Source organism: Salmo salar, chromosome 23 (assembly GCF_965601325.2).
Source record: "Salmo salar chromosome 23, fSalSal1, whole genome shotgun sequence".
Lineage (NCBI taxonomy): Eukaryota > Metazoa > Chordata > Actinopteri > Salmoniformes > Salmonidae > Salmo > Salmo salar.
Genome location: NC_138313.1, coordinates 37,428,924 through 37,448,671, shown reverse-complemented (window position 1 = coordinate 37,448,671; position 19,748 = coordinate 37,428,924). Strand labels below are relative to the sequence as shown.

The window sequence follows — 19,748 nt, the reverse complement described above, 5'->3', positions numbered from 1 at the left end:
GAGTTGCCAAACGTCAGCCTCGAAACCTTAATGACTTGGAGAAGATCTGCAAAGAGGAGTGGGACAAAATCCCTCCTGAGATGTGTGCAAACCTGGTGGCCAACTACAAGAAACGTCTGACCTCTGTTATTAAAATGCAAATCAATTTCTAACATTTTTTACATGCCTTTTTCTGGATTTTTTTGTTGTTATTCTGTCTCTCACTGTTCAAATAAACCTACCATTAAAATTATAAACTGATAATTTCTTTGTCAGTGGGCAAACGTACAAAATCAGCAGGGGATCAAATACTTTTTTCCCTCACTCTATACCTCCAATTGACTCAAATAATGTCAATTAGCCTATCAGAAGCTTCTAAAGCCATGACATCATTTTCTGGAATTTTCCAAGCTGTTTAAAGGCACAGTCAACTTAGTGTTTGTAAACTTCTGACCCACTAGAATTGTGATACAGTGAATTATAAGTGAAATAATCTGTCTGTAATCAATTGTTGGAAAAATTACTTGTGTCATGCACAAAGTAGATGTCCTAACCGACTTGCCAAAACTATAGTTTGTTAACAATTAATTTGTGGAGTGGTTGAAAAACAAGTTTTAATGACTCCAACCTAAGTGTATGTAAACTTCCGACTTCAACTGTACACATCAATATTCACATCAATGTAAAAAAAGCAAAAACACAATCATAGAAAAGAAACATGTTATGTGGTCAATAATAAGCCTACTTGTTCCTTTTGGAGCCAGTTGCTATGGCGATGGAGCCTTTGACGTCAGGATACCATGTCATGGAGATGTCCATCAAACACAGTTGTCCTAAGTGATTGGCTCAGCCTAGAGAATAAACACATATTACAGACAGACAGACAGCAGACAGCTGAGGTTCTATATAAAACTTGTATTCGTCCTCTTCCTGATTCTTTTTACCCATGTCGTCTTCCTCATCTTCTCCTCTCCTGTCCCACAGTACAAAGAAGGTAAGACGCTGAAGCCCAAGCCTAACTACAACAGTGTGGACCTGGCTGAGGTGGAGTGGGAGGACATAGATGAGACAGTGAGTAGTATAGTAGCAACAGTAATACTACTACATAGATGAGACAGTAAGTAGTATAGTAGTAACAGTAATATTAATACATAGATGAGATGGTGAGTAGTATATTAGTAATATTAATACATAGATGAGACAGTGAGTAGTATATTAGTAACAGTAATATTAATACATAGATGAGATAGTGAGTAGTGTAATAGTAATACATAGATGAGACAGTGGGTAGTATACAGTAGTAGTATAGTAGTAGTATTAATACATAGATGAGACAGTGGGTTGTATACAGTAGTAGTAACAGTAATATTAATACATAGTGAGTAGTAGTAACAGTAATATTAATACATAGATGAGATAGTATAGTATAAATATTAATACATAGATGAGACAGTGAGTTGTATAGTAGTAATATTAATACATATTAATACAGCACTTTACAATAAACCCCCAAAAAATGAGTAAGTGAGCCCGGATATAAAATCAGGAAGAAAACTCTGAATACACATGTACAGTCAGGGGTGGACTTAAGTGGTTTGACGGACGGTTTCAAAATGCTGTTGAGGGGCCCCCCCAAAATTGACATTTTCCAACAGACATTACATGCTATGATTATTGCACATATACTGTACATACCATATCACATAACCCACTGACAAAACACTGAACATCTTCAATAGAGCTTGCCAGCTTGTAATCTGTAATCGGCCTGTGTGTAGCTGGTGTAGAGAGTCAGGCGCAGGACAGCAGAAATGAGTAATCAACGTATTTACTCAAGTATTTACTCAAGTATTCACAAATACAAAACAATATACCGAGCCCACAATAACGGACCGTATACAAGACAAACAATTACTCACAAACAAACATGGGGGAACAGAGGGTTGAATAATGAACACGTAATTGGGGGATTGAAACCAGGTGTGTAAGACAAAGACAAAACAAATGGAAAATGAAAAGTGGATCGGCGATGGCTAGAAGTCCGGTGACGTCGACCGCCGAACGCCGCCCAAACAAGGAGAGAGACCGACTTCGGCAGAAGTCGTGACAGTATGCCGCGCGCCGACACCGACCTCGGGGACGACCCGGAGGACGAGGCGCAGGGCGATCCAGATGGAGACGGTGGAACTCCCGCAACAACGAAGGGTCCAAGACGTCCTCCACTGGCACCCAGCATCTCTCCTCCGGACCGTACCCCTCCCACTCCACGAGGTACTGAAGGCCCCTCGCCCGACGCCTCGAGTCCAGGATGGCTTGAACAGCATATGCCGGGGCCCCCTCGATGTCCAGAGGGGGCGGAGGAACCTCCCGCACCTCAGACTCCTGGAGTGGACCAGCCACCACCGGCCTGAGGAGAGACACATGGAACGAGGGATTAATACGGTAATCTGGGGGAAGCTGTAACCTGTAGCATACCTCGTTCAGTCTCCTCAGGACTTTGAATGGCCCCACAAACCGTGGACCCAGCTTCCGACAGGGCAGGCGGAGGGGCAGGTTTCGGGTCGAGAGCCAGACCCGGTCCCCCGGTGCGAACACCGGGGCCTCACTGAGGTGGCGATCGGCGCTCGCCTTCTGCCGCCTCACGGCCCATTGCAGGTGCACATGGGAGGCATCCCAGGTCTCCTCTGAGCGCTTAAACCGTTTGTCCACCGCAGGAGCTTCGATCTGGCTCTGATGCCAAGGTGCCAGAACCGGCTGATACCCCAGTACGCACTGGAAGTGAGAGAGGTTAGTGGCGGAGTGAGTTTTGGGCCATCTCTGCCCAGGGGATGAACGCCGCCCACTCCCCCGGCCGGTCCTGGCAATATGACTGCAGAAACCTACCCACATCCTGGTTTACTCTCTCCACCTGCCCGTTACTCTCGGGGTGAAAACCTGAGGTGAGGCTGACCGAGAACCCCAGACAATCCATGAACGCTCTCCAGACCTTGGACGTGAACTGGGGACCCCGATCAGGCACCCCGTAGTCCTCAGGCACCCCGTAGTTCCAGAAGACTTGAGTGAACAGGGCCTCCGCAGTCTGTAGGGCTGTAGGGAGACCGGGCAAAGGGAGGAGACGGCAGGACTTAGAAAATCGATCCACAACAACCAGGATCGTGGTGTTGCCCTGTGAGATAGGAAGATCCGTCAAGAAGTCCACCGACAGGTGCGACCACGGCCGTTGTGGAACGGGTAGGGGTTGTAACTTCCCTCTGGGCAGGTGCCTGGGAGCCTTGCACTGGGCGTACACCGAACTGGAGGAAACATAAACCCTCACGTCCTTGGCCAAGGTGGACCACCAGTACTTCCCACTAAGCCAACGCACCATCCGACCGATGCCAGGATGACCAGAGGAGGGTGACGTGTGGGCCCAATAGATCAAACTGTTGCGGACAGCAGACGGAACGTACAGGCGACCAGCTGGATACTGGGGGGAGTGGGCTCTGTGCGTAACGCCTGCTCGATGTCCGCGTCCAGCTCCCACACCACTGGTGCCACCAGGCAAGAGGCCGGAAGTATGGGAGTGTGATCCATGGACCACTCCTCTGTATCATACGTTCGGGACAGTGCGTCTGCCTTAGCGTTCTGGGAACCTGGTCTGTAGGACAGAGTGAAAACAAAATGGGTAAAGAACATGGCCCACCTTGCCTGGCGAGGGTTCAGTCTCCTCGCCGCCTGGATGTACTCCAGATTGCGGTGGTCAGTCCAGATGAGGGAAGGGTGTTTACCCCCCTCAAGCCAATGTCTCCACGCCTTCAGAGCCTTGACAACAGCCAACAGCTCCCGGTACCCCACATCATAGTTTTGCTCCGCCTGGCTGAGCTTCTTCAAAAAGAAAGCACAGGGGCGGAGCTTTCTAGTGGAGTGGAGCGGTGGTCTCCCTAATCAGCCCTGACCCTAATGGTCGACTATCTAGGGCGTGCACAGGGAAGGGCATATCCACAGGAACAAGAGGGATCCCTAAACTATGGGCAAATGAACGTTCAATAAAATTCCCAGCTGCGCCTGAATCTACGAGCACCTTATGCGGGGAAAACTCAGGAAATCTAATAAACACATACAGTGGGGGAAAAAAGTATTTGATCCCCTGCTGATTTTGTACGTTTGCCCACTTACAAAGAAATGATCAGTCTATAATATTAATGGTAGGTTTACTTGAACAGTGAGAGACAGAATAACAACATGTATTCTTGAGCAGGGGGACCATGCGGGCGCCGCAGGATTTCAGTCCTTCTCGGCGTAGTGTGTTACCAATTGTTTTCTTGGTGACTATGGTCCCAGCTGCCTTGAGATCATTGACAAGATCCTCCCGTGTAGTTCTCGGCTGATTCCTCACCGTTCTCATGATCATTGCAACCCCACGAGGTGAGATCTTGCATGGAGCCCCAGGCCGAGGGATATTGACAGTTCTTTTGTGTTTCTTCCATTTGCGAATAATCGCACCAACTGTTGTCACCTTCTCACCAAGCTGCTTGGCGATGGTCTTGTAGCCCATTCCAGCCTTGTGTAGGTCTACAATCTTGTCCCTGACATCCTTGGAGAGCTCTTTGGTCTTGGCCATGGTGGAGAGTTTGGAATCTGGTTGATTGATTGCTTCTGTGGACAGGTGTCTTTTTTTACAGGTAACAAGCTGCGGTTAGGAGCACTCCCTTTAAGAGTGTGCTCCTAATCTCAGCTCGTTACCTGTATAAAAGACACCTGGGAGCCAGAAAATCTTTCTGATTGATAGGGGGTCAAATACTTATTTCCCTCATTAAAATGCAAATCAATTTATAACATTTTTGACATGCATTCTTCTGGATATTTTTCTTGTTATTCTGTCTCTCACTGTTCAAATAAACCTACCATTAAAATTATAGACTGATCCTTTCTTTATCAGTGGGCAAACGTACAAAATCAGCAGGGGATCAAATACTTTTTTCCCCCACTGTACATGTGAGCAACAGGGGGCTCTGGGTGAGCCTGGTGCCGACTCACCTGGGGTGACACGATAGTGCCCTGCCTGCTGCCTCGACTCCCTGAGGAACCCTCCCAGCACCGACCAGCAGTGTGCTCTCTGCGGCCACAGAATGGCCCCTCCTCCGGTCGCCCAAAGCGCAGCACCTCCCAGCTCCATGGGCGTCGGAGCGGAGGTGCTGGGGGATGGAACTGACAGGCCCCGATCCGGACGTCCACTGGTAGCCAGCAGGTTGTCCAGCTGGATGGACAGGTCCACCAGCTGGTCCAACGTGTGGGTGGTGTCTAGGCAGGCCAACTCCCGACGGATGTCCTCGCGCAGACTGCACCAGTAGTGATCGATCAGGGCCCTGTCGTTCCATCCCGCGCTGGCAGCCAGGGTCCGGAAGTCCAATGCGAAATCCTGCGCGCTCCTCGTCCCCTGCCTCAGTGGAACAGACGTTCACCCGCCGCTCGACCCTCAGGCGGGTGGTCGAAAACTGCCGAAAGCGGCGGGTGAACTCTGTGTAATGGTCCAACACCACGTCTCCTTCACTCCATACGGCGTTGGCCCACTCCAGGACTTTGCTTGAGAGGCAGGAGACGAGGGCGGACACGCTCTCACGTTCCGAAGGAGCCGGGTCGACGGTCGCCAGGTAGAGTTCCAGCTGGAGTAGGAACCCCTGGCATCCCGCAGCCGTCCCATCATACTCCCTCGGGAGCGCGAGTCGAATCCCGCTGGGACCGGGTGAAGGAGGGGTGGACAGTGGGGCCTGCTGAAGTGGGGCTGGTGGAGGCGCTGGACAACCTCCTCTCTCCCAACGATCCATCGTCTGCAGCACGCGATCCATGGCGGTGCCCAGACGTTGCAACATGGTCGCGTGCTGCTAGACGCACTCCTCTACCGCCACAGGGACTCCATTTGACTGGTGAGTAATTCTGTAATCGGCCTGTGTGTAGCTGGTGTAGAGAGTCAGGCACAGGACAGCAGAGATGAGTAATCAACGTATTTACTCAAGTATTCACAAATACAACACAATATACCGAGCCCACAATAACAAACCGTATACAAGACAAACAATTACTCACAAACAAACATGGGGGAACAGAGGGTTAAATAATGAAGAAGGAATTGAAACCAGGTGTGTAAGACAAAGACAAAACAAATGGAAAATGAAAAGTGGATCGGCGATGGCTCGAAGGCCGGTGACGTCGACCACCAAATGCCGCCCGAACAAGGAGAGGGACCGACTTCGGGGGAGTCATGACATAATCCGGGGGGAAAAAATATCCTTCTGGTTCATTCAGCTATTCCTATGGGGGAAATTAATGGGGAAAGAATGGGGGTTTTGCATAAAAGCCGAAAATAAGGTCTGAGGTTAATACAGGCTTAGGAGATCTTATACATTTTGTTCTATGAGATAATATCAGTCAGTTAACATGACCTTTATGAAGTATGAAGCCTTTATGTGCTTATTTTGATTACATAAATGCATAAAAAATCTGAAAAAGTGATGTTAGCATCTCAGAACAAAACATAGAAGATCTCCTAAGCCTTTGTTTATCACAGACCTTATTGTCGCCGTTTATCCAAAAACCCTCCAAAAAACCCATTCATTTCCCCATAGGCTTTGTCCAATGAGCCATGGCAGAGTTATTGCCTACCAAAAGACGCCATTACTATTTCTCGCAATACAGTAGAACTCCTATTCTACGTATGAATATATATTCATGTATGTTCTGGGCTCTAAAAGTGCTGGTTGGGTAATTGTGCTGGTAAGGTAACTGAATCTGCTAAATAACTTAAATGTAAATGTAAATGAATACAAGGTCAACAGTGATTGTGTGCATTATTGTGTGTGTTTTTCTCAGCTAAGGACAGCCATGGTGAAAGGGGAGATGGGCACTCTGTCTTTAAACGTGAGAGCATCTGTGGACAAAGCGGTGAGTGGGACCTTGTGTGTGGTGGGGATTAGATGTGGCTCAATGCCTTATGCCAAATGGAACATTAATAGTAGTCTCGTACACCCAACCCTAGGCAACAGCAGTGACTAGGTTCTGCTTTCAATGACGGACTCTTTTGGCAAATTCAATAAGTGAAGAAAAATTGTTCCGGGGCGGGTGCTCTTCAGACGGACAAGTCTCCTAACAAATCATGAGGCAATCATGACAGAACGTCACGATATGAAACTAGGCAAGCAAAACTTTTGCAGTGGTTTAAGGGAAGGTAGTTGATGCAAATTAGACACTTGCAAAATACATTCATTAAAAATACCCTCCGTGATCGCCATCTTGCTAGCAATTCTTTTGTAATGTATTCAAGCGGATAAGGTAGTAGGCATTGTTGTAGTTCCTCTATGCCAAACTGATGTTCTGTTATGTACAGACGTGTTAAGCCGGAACATTTGAAAATTGTGGGAGTCAACCCGGAGGTCTAGAGACACTATATTGATTCTAACAACTGTCTCATAACACAATTCAAATTTTTTCTTCACAACAGAAAAGGCCTTTGTTCTTAACAAATGACTATTTCTACACAACCATCAACGACACCCCATTCAGGTAAGTGTGATGCTATGATAGCGAGTGTGGTATGTAGTCATAGGCCTGTTGGATTGAATAAAGTCAATGAACATCTCACTCACTCCTTTATTGTATGTATTTCCCTCTGCAGTTTTGGTATGGTTCTGACAAGGGGTCACGGACAGCTGATGTTCATGGGGACAGTCTCTGTGGAAGAGGGTAAGTTTCCCCGCTCTACCGCTGCTGGCCACTCTCTCTGCCTCTCATCTGCCCCGCTCTACCGCTGCTGGCCACTCTCTCTGCCTCTCATCTGCCCCACTCTACCGCTACTGGCCACTCTCTCTGCCTCTCATCTGCCCCGCTCTACCGCTACTGGCCACACTCTCTGCCTCTTATCTGTCCCGCTCTACCACTGCTGGCCACTCTCTCTGCCTCTCATCTGCCCCTCTCCACCGCTACTGGCCAGTCTCTCTGCCTCTCATCTGCCCCACTCTACCGCTGCTGGCCACTCTCTCTGCCTCTCATCTGTCCCGCTCTACCACTGCTGGCCACTCTCTCTGCCTCTCATTTGCCCCGCTCTACCACTGCTGGCCACTCTCTCTGCCTCTCATCTGCCCCGCTCTACCGCTACTGGCCACTCTCTCTGCCTCTCATCTGTCCCGCTCTACCACTGCTGGCCACTCTCTCTGCCTCTCATCTGACCCGCTCTACCGCTGCTGGCCACTCTCTCTGCCTCTCATCTGTCCCGCTCTACCGCTGCTGGCCACTCTCTCTGCCTCTCATCTGCCCCGCTCTACCGCTGCTGGCCACTCTCTCTGCCTCTCATCTGTCCCGCTCTACCGCTGCTGGCCACTCTCTCTGCCTCTCATCTGTCCCGCTCTACCACTGCTGGCCACTCTCTCTGCCTCTCATCTGCCCCGCTCTACCGCTGCTGGCCACTCTCTCTGCCTCTCATCTGCCCCACTCTACCGCTACTGGCCACTCTCTCTGCCTCTCATCTGCCCCGCTCTACCACTGCTGGCCACTCTCTCTGCCTCTCATCTGTCCCGCTCTACCACTGCTGGCCACTCTCTCTGCCTCTCATCTGCCCCGCTCTACCACTGCTGGCCACTCTCTCTGCCTCTCATCTGCCCCGCTCTACCACTACTGGCCACTCTCTCTGCCTCTCATCTGCCCCGCTCTACCGCTACTGGCCACTCTCTCTGCCTCTCATCTGCCCCTCTCTACCGCTACTGGCCACTCTCTCTGCCTCTCATCTGCCCCTCTCTACCGCTACTGGCCACTCTCTCTGCCTCTCATCTGCCCCGCTCTACCGCTACTGGCCACTCTCTCTGCCTCTCATCTGCCCCTCTCTACCGCTACTGGCCACTCTCTCTGCCTCTCATCTGCCCCGCTCTACCGCTACTGGCCACTCTCTCTGCCTCTCATCTGCCCCGCTCCACCGCTACTAGCCACTCTCTCTGCCTCTCATCTGCCCTGCTCTACCGCTACTGGCCACTCTCTCTGCCTCTCATCTGCCCCGCTCTACCGCTACTGGCCACTCTCTCTGCCTCCTATCTGCCCCGCTCTACTGCTACTGGCCACTCTCTCTGCCACTCATTTACTGCAGAACAATCTGATGTATTTACTGGTTGCATCCAATCTCCACTCAGGGCTGCATGACCTGACGTCCCCTGATTTATCCATATCCAATGAGTGGTAAGCATGGATAAATACTAACAAATGAAGTATTGACTGTAATATTATAAATGATATATTATTGGACTGAAATCCTCTAAATAAATTTACTGAAATGTAACACTCTAAATGATAGAGTTAGGACTGTAATACTTTATTGGCCCACTAGCGGGACACAGCCAGTGAAATATCACACCATTTTAAATATACACTTGTCCTTAATCCAACCACATTGTCCGATTTCAAAAAGGCTTTACGGCGAAAGCATAAAGTTAGATTATGTTAGGACAATGCCAACACAAGAAAAACCACACAGCCATTTTCCAAGCAGGAGAGGGGTCACAAAAACCAGAAATACAGCTAAAATTAAGCACTAACCTTTGACGATCTTCATCAGATGACACTCCTAGGACTCAATGTTACACAATACATGTATGTTTTGTTCGATAAAGTTCATATTTATATCCAAAAACCCCATTTTACATTGGCGCGTGATGCTCAGAAAATATTTCGCCTCCAAAACTGCCGGTGAATCAGCACAACAATTTACAAAAATACTCATCATAAACGTTGATAAAATATTAAACTGTTATTCAAAGAATTATAGATAAACATCTTTTTAATGCAACCGCTGTGACAGATTTCAAAAAAGCTTCACGGGGAAAGCACACTTTGCAATAATCTGAGTACGGCGCTCAGAAAAATACATCAGGCAATACAGATACCCGCCATTTTGGAGTCATCTAAAATCATAAATAGCATTATAAATATTCACTTACCTTTGATGATCTTCATCAGAAGGCACTTCCAGGAATCCCAGGTCCACAATAAATGTTGTTTTGTTCGATAAAGTCCATAATTTATGCCCAAATGCCTTCTTGTTGTTTGTGCTTTCAGGAAGCTACTCCAAAAGTAGGAAGCGCGACGAAAGTTTCACGACGAAAAGTCAAAAAAGTTCTATTTACGTTCGTAGAAACATGTCAAACGTTGTATAGCATCAATTTGAGGGCCTTTTTAACATAAAACTTCAATAATATTCCAACCGGACGATTCCAATGTCTTGAAAAACGTTATGGAACACAGCTACCTCATCATGTGAACGCGCGCCAATGAACTCATGTCATTTCCCGGCATTCTTGTTCGCTGCAAAAGCCTGAAAAAAGGTTCTAAAGACTGCTGACATCTAATGGAAGCCTGAGGAAGTGCAAAATGAACCCTAAGTCACTGTGTGTTAGATAGGCAATGACTTGAAAAGACTACAAGCATCAGATTTCCCTGCCATATGAGTTCTGTTATACTCACAGACATCATTCAAACAATTTTAGAAACTATTAATATGCAAATATTTGACTCTGGGCCCGAGTATTAGGCAGTTTACTCTGGGCACGCTTTTCATCCTAAATCGAAAATACTGCCCCCTATACCTTAAAAAGTTAAATGGCCCTTCATGGAGTGAAAACCCCATTGTCTTCCCGTTCAGGACGTATTGTGAGACAGACATTGATCCTCACCACCGCAAATACTCTCAGCTTCAGGCTGTCATTCGCTACCTGCAGGGGAAGGAGCCTGACCTGGAGTGTGAGTACTGTCTCTACAGCCTGCTCCATAGATATATACTTATTCAACCCCAGTGCCATTTATTCAAAGCCAAGCCCCAATGCTGATCTTACCCTAACCCCAACACTGTAGTTACCCTAGCCCCAACGCTGTTGTTACCCCAACCCCAATACTGATGTTACCCTAACCCCAACGCTGATATTACCCTAACTCCAACACTGATATTACCCTAACTCCAACGCTGATGTTACCCTAACCCCAATGCTGATGTTACCCTAACCCCAACGCTGATGCTACCCTAACCCCAACGCTGATGCTAACCTAACCCCAACACTGATGCTACCATAACCCTAACGCTGCTGTTACCCTAAAAGTAATGCTGATGTTACCCTAACCCTAACCCCAACGCTGATGTTACCCTAACCCCAACGCTGATGTTACCCTAACCCCAACGCTGATGTTACCCTAACCCCAACGTTGATGTTACCCTGACCCCAATGCTGATGTTACCCCAACGTTGATGCTACCCTAACCCCAACGCTGATGTTACCCTAACCCCAACGCTGATGTTACCCTAACCCCAATGCTGATGTTACCCTGACCCTGACGCTGATGTTACCCTAACCCTAACCCTGATGCTGATGTTACCCTAACCCTAACCCCAACCCTGATGTTACCCTAATGCTGATGTTACCCTAACCCTAACGCTGGTGTTGCCCTAACCCCAACGCTGATGTTACCCTAACCCCAACGCTGATGTTACCCTGACCCTAACCCCAACGCTGATGTTACCCTGACCCTAACCCCAACGCTGATGTTACCCTGACCCTAACCCCAACGCTGATGTTACCCTAACCCTAACGCTGATGTTGCCCTAACCCTAACACTGATGTTACCCTGACCCCAACGCTGATGTTACCTTAACTCCAACGCGGATGTTACCCTAACCCCAACGTGGATGTTACCCTGACCCCAACGCTGATGTTACCCTGACCCCAAAGCTGATGTTACCCTGACCCCAACGCTGATGTTACCCTAACCCTGATGTTACCCTGACCCCAAAGCTAATGTTACCCTGACCCCAATGCTGATGTTACCCTAACCCTGATGTTACCCTAAACCTAATATTACCCTAACCCTAACGCAGATGTTACCCTAACCCTGACCCCAACGCTGATGTTACCCTAACCCCAACGCTGATGTTACCCTAACTCTATCCCCAGTGCGGATGTTACCCTAACCCCAACGCTGATGTTACCCTAACCCTATCCCCAGTGCGGATGTTACCCTAACGCTGGTTTTACCCTAACGCTGATGTTACCCTAACCCCAACGCTGATGTTACCCCACCGCTGATGATACCCTAACCCCAATTTATTAATTAAAAAATATATATATATTTCACCTTTATTTAACCAGGTAGGCTAGTTGAGAACAAGTTCTCATTTACAACTGCGACCTGGCCAAGATAAAGCAATGCAGTTCGACACATACAACAACACAGAGTTGCACATGGAATAAACAAACATACAGTCAATAATACAGTAGAAAAAGTCTATATACAGTGAGTGCAAATGAGGTATGATAAGGGAGACAAGGCAATAAATAGGCCATGGTGGCGAAGTAATTACAATATAGAAATTAAACACTGGAATGGTAGATATGTAGAGATGAATGTGCAAGTAGATATACTGGGGTGCAAAGGAGCAAGATGAATAAATAAATACAGTATGGGGATGTGGTAGCTGGATGTGCTATTTACAGATGGGCTATGTACAGGTGCAGTGATCTGTGAGCTGCTCTGTCAGCTGGCGCTTAAAGTTAGTGAGGGAGATATGAGTCTCCAGCTTCAGTGATTTTTGCAGTTCGTTCCAGTCATTGGCAGCAGAGAACTGGAAGGAAAGGCGGCCTGTGGTGGCTAATTTCTGCATTACCAAATGAGGAGAGTTACAAACTTCACACACCAGTCAGAGTTGTACTTAAACTACATCTTTAATAATAAGAGCTTTGCAATAGCACTTGACTTTCAATGATCCTCTGTCAGTGCTATCTCATAGAGGGCCATCCTCAGTAAAACACACACACAATAGTTAACAGAATACTCTATTCTGTCGAATAAAACAACCATTATAATACAATACAAGCATTATAATATAATCTTGCAATTTTCCACGACAGTCCAAAGGGAGAATTAGCTTTGGGGGTGACCAGTGAGATATACCTGCTGGAGCTTGTGCTACGGGTGGGTGCTGCTATGGTGACCAGTGAGCTGAGATAAGGCGGGGCTTTACCTAGCAGAGACTTCTAGATGACCTGGAGCCAGTGGGTGTGGCGTCGAGTATGAAGTGAGGGCCAGCCAACGAGAGCATACTGGTCGCAGTGGTGGGTAGTATATGGGGCTTTGGTGACGAAACGGATGGCACTGTGAGAAACTGCATCCAATTTGTAGTGTTGGAGGCTATTTTGTAAATGATATCACCGAAGTCAAGGATCGGTAGGATGGTCAGTTTTACGAGGGTATGTTTGGCAGCATGAGTGAAGGATGCTTTGTTGCGATATAGGAAGCCGATTCTACATTTAATTTTGGATTGGAGATGCTTAATGTGAGTCTGGGAGGAGAGTTTACAGTCTAACCAGACACCTAGTTGTCCACATATTCTAAGTCAGAACTGTCCAGAGTAGTGATGCTGGAACGGGCGGGCAAGTGCTGGCAGCGATCGGTTGAAGAGCATGCATTTAGTTTTACTTGCATTTAAGAGCAGTTGGAGGCCACGGAAGGAGAGTTGTATGGCATTGAAGCTCGTCTGGAGGTTCGTTAACACAGTGTCCAAAGAAGGGCCAGAGGTATACAGAATGGTGTCGTCTGCGTAGAGGTGGATCAGGGAATCACCAGCAGCAAGAGCGGCATCAGCGTTGGGGTTACCCAAAGCTGATGTTACCCTGACCCCAACACTGATGTTACCCTAACTTTAACCCTAATGGTACCCAAACCCTACGCTGATATTACCCTAACCCTAACGCTGATGTTGCTCTAACCCTAACCCTGATGTTACCCTCACCCTAACGCTGATGTTATCCTAACCCTAACGCTGATGTTACCCTAACCCTAACGCTGATGTTACCCTAACCCTAACGCTGATGTTACCCTAACTCTAACAATCATTTTACCCTAACCCCAACGCTGATGTTACCCTAACCCCAACGCTGATGTGACCCTAACCCCAACACTGATGTTACCCTAACCCAAACGCTGATGTTACCCTAACCCCAATGCTGATGTTACCCTAACCCCAACCCTGATTTTACCCTAATGCTGATGTTACCCTAACCCTAACGCTGATATTACCCTAACCCTAACGCTGATGTTACCCTAACCCTAACGCTAATGTTACCCTAACCCTAACGCTGATGTTAACTTACCCTAACGCTGATGTTACCCTGACCCTAACCCTAGCGCTGATGTTACCCTAACTCCAACACTGATGTTACTCTATCCCCATAGCTAATGTAAACCTAACCCTAACGGTGATGTAACCCTAACCCTGATGTAACCCTAACCCTAACGCTGATGTTACCCTAACCGTAACACTGATGTTACCCTAACGCTGATGATAACTTACCCTAACGCTGATGTTACCCTGACCCTAACCCTAGCACTGATGTTACCCTGACCCTAACCCTAACGCTGATGTTACCCTAACTCCAACACTGATGTTACTCTATCCCCATAGCTGATGTTAACCTAACCCTAACGCTGATGTAACCCTAACCCTGATGTAACCCTAACCCTAACGCTGATGTTACCCTAACCCTAACGCTGATGTTACCCTAACCCTAACGCTGATGTTACCCTAACCCCAATGCTGATGTTACCCTAACCCCAACGCTGATGTTACCCTATCCCCGACGCTGATGTTACCCTAACCCCAACGCTGATGTTACCCTAACCCCAATGCTGATGTTACCCTAACCCCAACACTGATGTTACCCTGATCCCAAAGCTGATGTTACCCTGACCCCAACGCTGATGTTACCCTGACCCCAATGCTGTTGTTACCCTGACCCCAACGCTGATGTTACCCTAACACCAACACTGCTGTTACCCTAACTCTATCCCGGATGTTACCCAAACCCTAACGCTGATATTACCCTAACCGCAATGCTGATGTTACCCTAACCCCAACCCTGATTTTATCCTAATGCTGATGTTACCCTAACCCCAACGCTGATGTTACCCTAACCCCAACGCTGATGTGACCCTAACCCCAACGCTGATGTTACCCTAACCCAAACGCTGATGTTACCCTAACCCCAATGCTGATGTTACCCTAACCCCAACCCTGATTTTACCCTAATGCTGATGTTACCCTAACCCTAACGCTGATGTTACCCTAACCCTAACGCTGATGTTATCCTAACCCTAACGCTGATGTTAACTTACCCTAACGCTGATGTTACCCTGACCCTAACCCTAGCGCTGATGTTACCCTAACTCCAACACTGATGTTACTCTATCCCCATAGCTAATGTAAACCTAACCCTAATGCTGATGTAACCCTAACCCTAACGCTGATGTAACCCTAACCCTGATGTAACCCTAACCCTAACGCTGATGTTACCCTAACCGTAACACTGATGTTACCCTAACGCTGATGATAACTTACCCTAACGCTGATGTTACCCTGACCCTAACCCTAGCACTGATGTTACCCTGACCCTAACCCTAACGCTGATGTTACCCTAACTCCAACACTGATGTTACTCTATCCCCATAGCTGATGTTAACCTAACCCTAACGCTGATGTAACCCTAACCCTGATGTAACCCTAACCCTAACGCTGATGTTACCCTAACCCTAACGCTGATGTTACCCTAACCCTAATGCTGATGTTACCCTAACCCCAATGCTGATGTTACCCTAACCCCAACGCTGATGTTACCCTATCCCCGACGCTGATGTTACCCTAACCCCAATGCTGATGTTACCCTAACCCCAACGCTGATGTTACCCTAACCCCAACACTGATGTTACCCTGATCCCAAAGCTGATGTTACCCTGACCCCAACGCTGATGTTACCCTGACCCCAATGCTGTTGTTACCCTGACCCCAACGCTGATGTTACCCTAACACCAACACTGCTGTTACCCTAACTCTATCCCGGATGTTACCCAAACCCTAACGCTGATATTACCCTAACCCCAATGCTGATGTTTCCCTAACCCCAACCCTGATTTTATCCTAATGCTGATGTTACCCTAACCCTAATGCTGATGTTACCCTAACCCTAGCTCTGATGTACCTTACCCTAACGCTGATCTTACCCTAACCCTAACCCTAGCGCTGATGTTACCCTGACCCTAACCTTAGCGCTGATGTTACCCTAACCCCAACGCTGATGTTACCCTAACCCATCGCTGATGCTACCCTAACCCCATCGCTGATGCTACCCTAACCCCATCGCTGATGTTACCCTAACCCCAATGCTGATGTTACCCAAACCCTAACGCTGATATTACCCTAACACTAATGCTGAGGTTACCCTAACCCTGACCCCAACGCTGATGTTGCTCTAACCCCAATGCTCATGTTACCCTGACCCTAACGCTGATGTTACCCCAACCCCAATGCTGATGTTACCCTAACCCCAACGCTGATGTTACCCTAACCCCAAAGCTGATGTTACACTAACACTAATGCTGATGTTACCATAACCCCATTGCTGATGTAACCCTAACACTAACGCTGATGTTACCCTAACCCTGACGCTGATGTTACCCTAATCCTAACACCAATGCTGATGTTACCCTAACCCTAACGCTGATGTTACACCAACGCAAATGTTACCCTAACCCTAATGCTGATTTTACCCTAACCCTAATGCTGATGTTAACGTAACCCCAACGCAGATGTTAACGTAACCCCAACGCAGATGTTAACGTAACCCAAATGCTGATGTTTCCTTAACCCCAACGCTCATGTTACCCTGACCCTAACGCTGATGTTACCCTAACCCCAACGCTGATGTTACCCTAACCCCAACGCTGATGTTACCCTAACCCCAAAGCTGATTTTACACAATCACTTACGCTGATATTACCCTAACCCCAATGCTGATGTTACCCTAACCCCAATGCTGATGTTACCCTAACCCTGACGCTGATATTACCCTAACCCTAACATCAACGCTGATGTTACTCTGACCCTAACGCTGATGTTACCCTAACACTAATGCTTATGTTATGCTAACCCTGACCCCAATGCTGATGTTACCCAAACCCTGACACCAATGATGATTTTTCCCTAATCCCAACGATGATGTTACCCTAACCGCAATCCTGATGTTACCCTAACCCCAACGCTGATGTTACCTTAACACCAACGCTGATGTTACCCTAAACCCAAAGCTGATGTTACCCTAACCCTTACCCTAATGCTAATGTTACCCTAACACCATTGTTGATGTTACCCTAACACTAACGCTGATGTTACCCATACCCTAAAGCTGGTGTTACCCTAACCCTAACGCTGATGTTACCGCAACGCTGATGTTACCCTGACCTCAACGCAGATGTTGCCATAATCCTAAACCTAACGCTGATGTTATGCTAACCCTAAAGCTGATGTTACCCTGACCCTAATGCTGATGTTACCCTAACCCTAATCCCAATCCTGATGTTTCCCTAAACCCAACGCTGTTGTTACCCTAACCCCAACACTGATGTTACACCAACCCTAATGCTGATTTTACCCGAACCCTAACCCCAATGCTGATGTTACCCTAACACTAACGCTGATGTTACCCTAACCCTGACGCTGATGTTACCCTAATCCTAACACCAATGCTGATGTTACCCTAACCCTAACGCTGATGTTACACCAACGCAAATGTTACCCTAACCCTAATGCTGATTTTACCCTAACCCTAATGCTGATGTTAACGTAACCCCAACGCAGATGTTAACGTAACCCCAACGCAGATGTTAACGTAACCCAAATGCTGATGTTTCCTTAACCCCAACGCTCATGTTACCCTGACCCTAACGCTGATGTTACCCTAACCCCAACGCTGATGTTACCCTAACCCCAACGCTGATGTTACCCTAACCCCAAAGCTGATTTTACACAATCACTTACGCTGATATTACCCTAACCCCAATGCTGATGTTACCCTAACCCCAATGCTGATGTTACCCTAACGCTGATGATAACTTACCCTAACGCTGATGTTACCCTGACCCTAACCCTAGCACTGATGTTACCCTGACCCTAACCCTAACGCTGATGTTACCCTAACTCCAACACTGATGTTACTCTATCCCCATAGCTGATGTTAACCTAACCCTAACGCTGATGTAACCCTAACCCTGATGTAACCCTAACCCTAACGCTGATGTTACCCTAACCCTAACGCTGATGTTACCCTAACCCTAATGCTGATGTTACCCTAACCCCAATGCTGATGTTACCCTAACCCCAACGCTGATGTTACCCTATCCCCGACGCTGATGTTACCCTAACCCCAATGCTGATGTTACCCTAACCCCAACGCTGATGTTACCCTAACCCCAACACTGATGTTACCCTGATCCCAAAGCTGATGTTACCCTGACCCCAACGCTGATGTTACCCTGACCCCAATGCTGTTGTTACCCTGACCCCAACGCTGATGTTACCCTAACACCAACACTGCTGTTACCCTAACTCTATCCCGGATGTTACCCAAACCCTAACGCTGATATTACCCTAACCCCAATGCTGATGTTTCCCTAACCCCAACCCTGATTTTATCCTAATGCTGATGTTACCCTAACCCTAATGCTGATGTTACCCTAACCCTAGCTCTGATGTACCTTACCCTAACGCTGATCTTACCCTAACCCTAACCCTAGCGCTGATGTTACCCTGACCCTAACCTTAGCGCTGATGTTACCCTAACCCCAACGCTGATGTTACCCTAACCCATCGCTGATGCTACCCTAACCCCATCGCTGATGCTACCCTAACCCCATCGCTGATGTTACCCTAACCCCAATGCTGATGTTACCCAAACCCTAACGCTGATATTACCCTAACACTAATGCTGAGGTTACCCTAACCCTGACCCCAACGCTGATGTTGCTCTAACCCCAATGCTCATGTTACCCTGACCCTAACGCTGATGTTACCCCAACCCCAATGCTGATGTTACCCTAACCCCAACGCTGATGTTACCCTAACCCCAAAGCTGATGTTACACTAACACTAATGCTGATGTTACCATAACCCCATTGCTGATGTAACCCTAACACTAACGCTGATGTTACCCTAACCCTGACGCTGATGTTACCCTAATCCTAACACCAATGCTGATGTTACCCTAACCCTAACGCTGATGTTACACCAACGCAAATGTTACCCTAACCCTAATGCTGATTTTACCCTAACCCTAATGCTGATGTTAACGTAACCCCAACGCAGATGTTAACGTAACCCCAACGCAGATGTTAACGTAACCCAAATGCTGATGTTTCCTTAACCCCAACGCTCATGTTACCCTGACCCTAACGCTGATGTTACCCTAACCCCAACGCTGATGTTACCCTAACCCCAACGCTGATGTTACCCTAACCCCAAAGCTGATTTTACACAATCACTTACGCTGATATTACCCTAACCCCAATGCTGATGTTACCCTAACCCCAATGCTGATGTTACCCTAACCCTGACGCTGATATTACCCTAACCCTAACATCAACGCTGATGTTACTCTGACCCTAACGCTGATGTTACCCTAACACTAATGCTTATGTTATGCTAACCCTGACCCCAATGCTGATGTTACCCAAACCCTGACACCAATGATGATTTTTCCCTAATCCCAACGATGATGTTACCCTAACCGCAATCCTGATGTTACCCTAACCCCAACGCTGATGTTACCTTAACACCAACGCTGATGTTACCCTAAACCCAAAGCTGATGTTACCCTAACCCTTACCCTAATGCTAATGTTACCCTAACACCATTGTTGATGTTACCCTAACACTAACGCTGATGT

General features: G+C 47.6%; 1 protein-coding gene across 1 annotated transcript in view; it reads left to right on the top strand.

Annotated features, from left to right (window-relative positions):
* Positions 1–19,748, top strand: part of LOC106584529 (voltage-dependent calcium channel subunit alpha-2/delta-4) — a 102,764-nt gene that overhangs the window by 34,781 nt on the left and 48,235 nt on the right. Inside the window, exons 15-20 of the mRNA XM_082968251.1 lie at positions 964–1,050; positions 6,826–6,897; positions 7,454–7,515; positions 7,628–7,695; positions 9,129–9,174; positions 10,634–10,731. Coding sequence (XP_082824377.1) covers positions 964–1,050; positions 6,826–6,897; positions 7,454–7,515; positions 7,628–7,695; positions 9,129–9,174; positions 10,634–10,731 — 433 coding nt within the window. The remainder of the gene's footprint in view (positions 1–963; positions 1,051–6,825; positions 6,898–7,453; positions 7,516–7,627; positions 7,696–9,128; positions 9,175–10,633; positions 10,732–19,748) is intronic.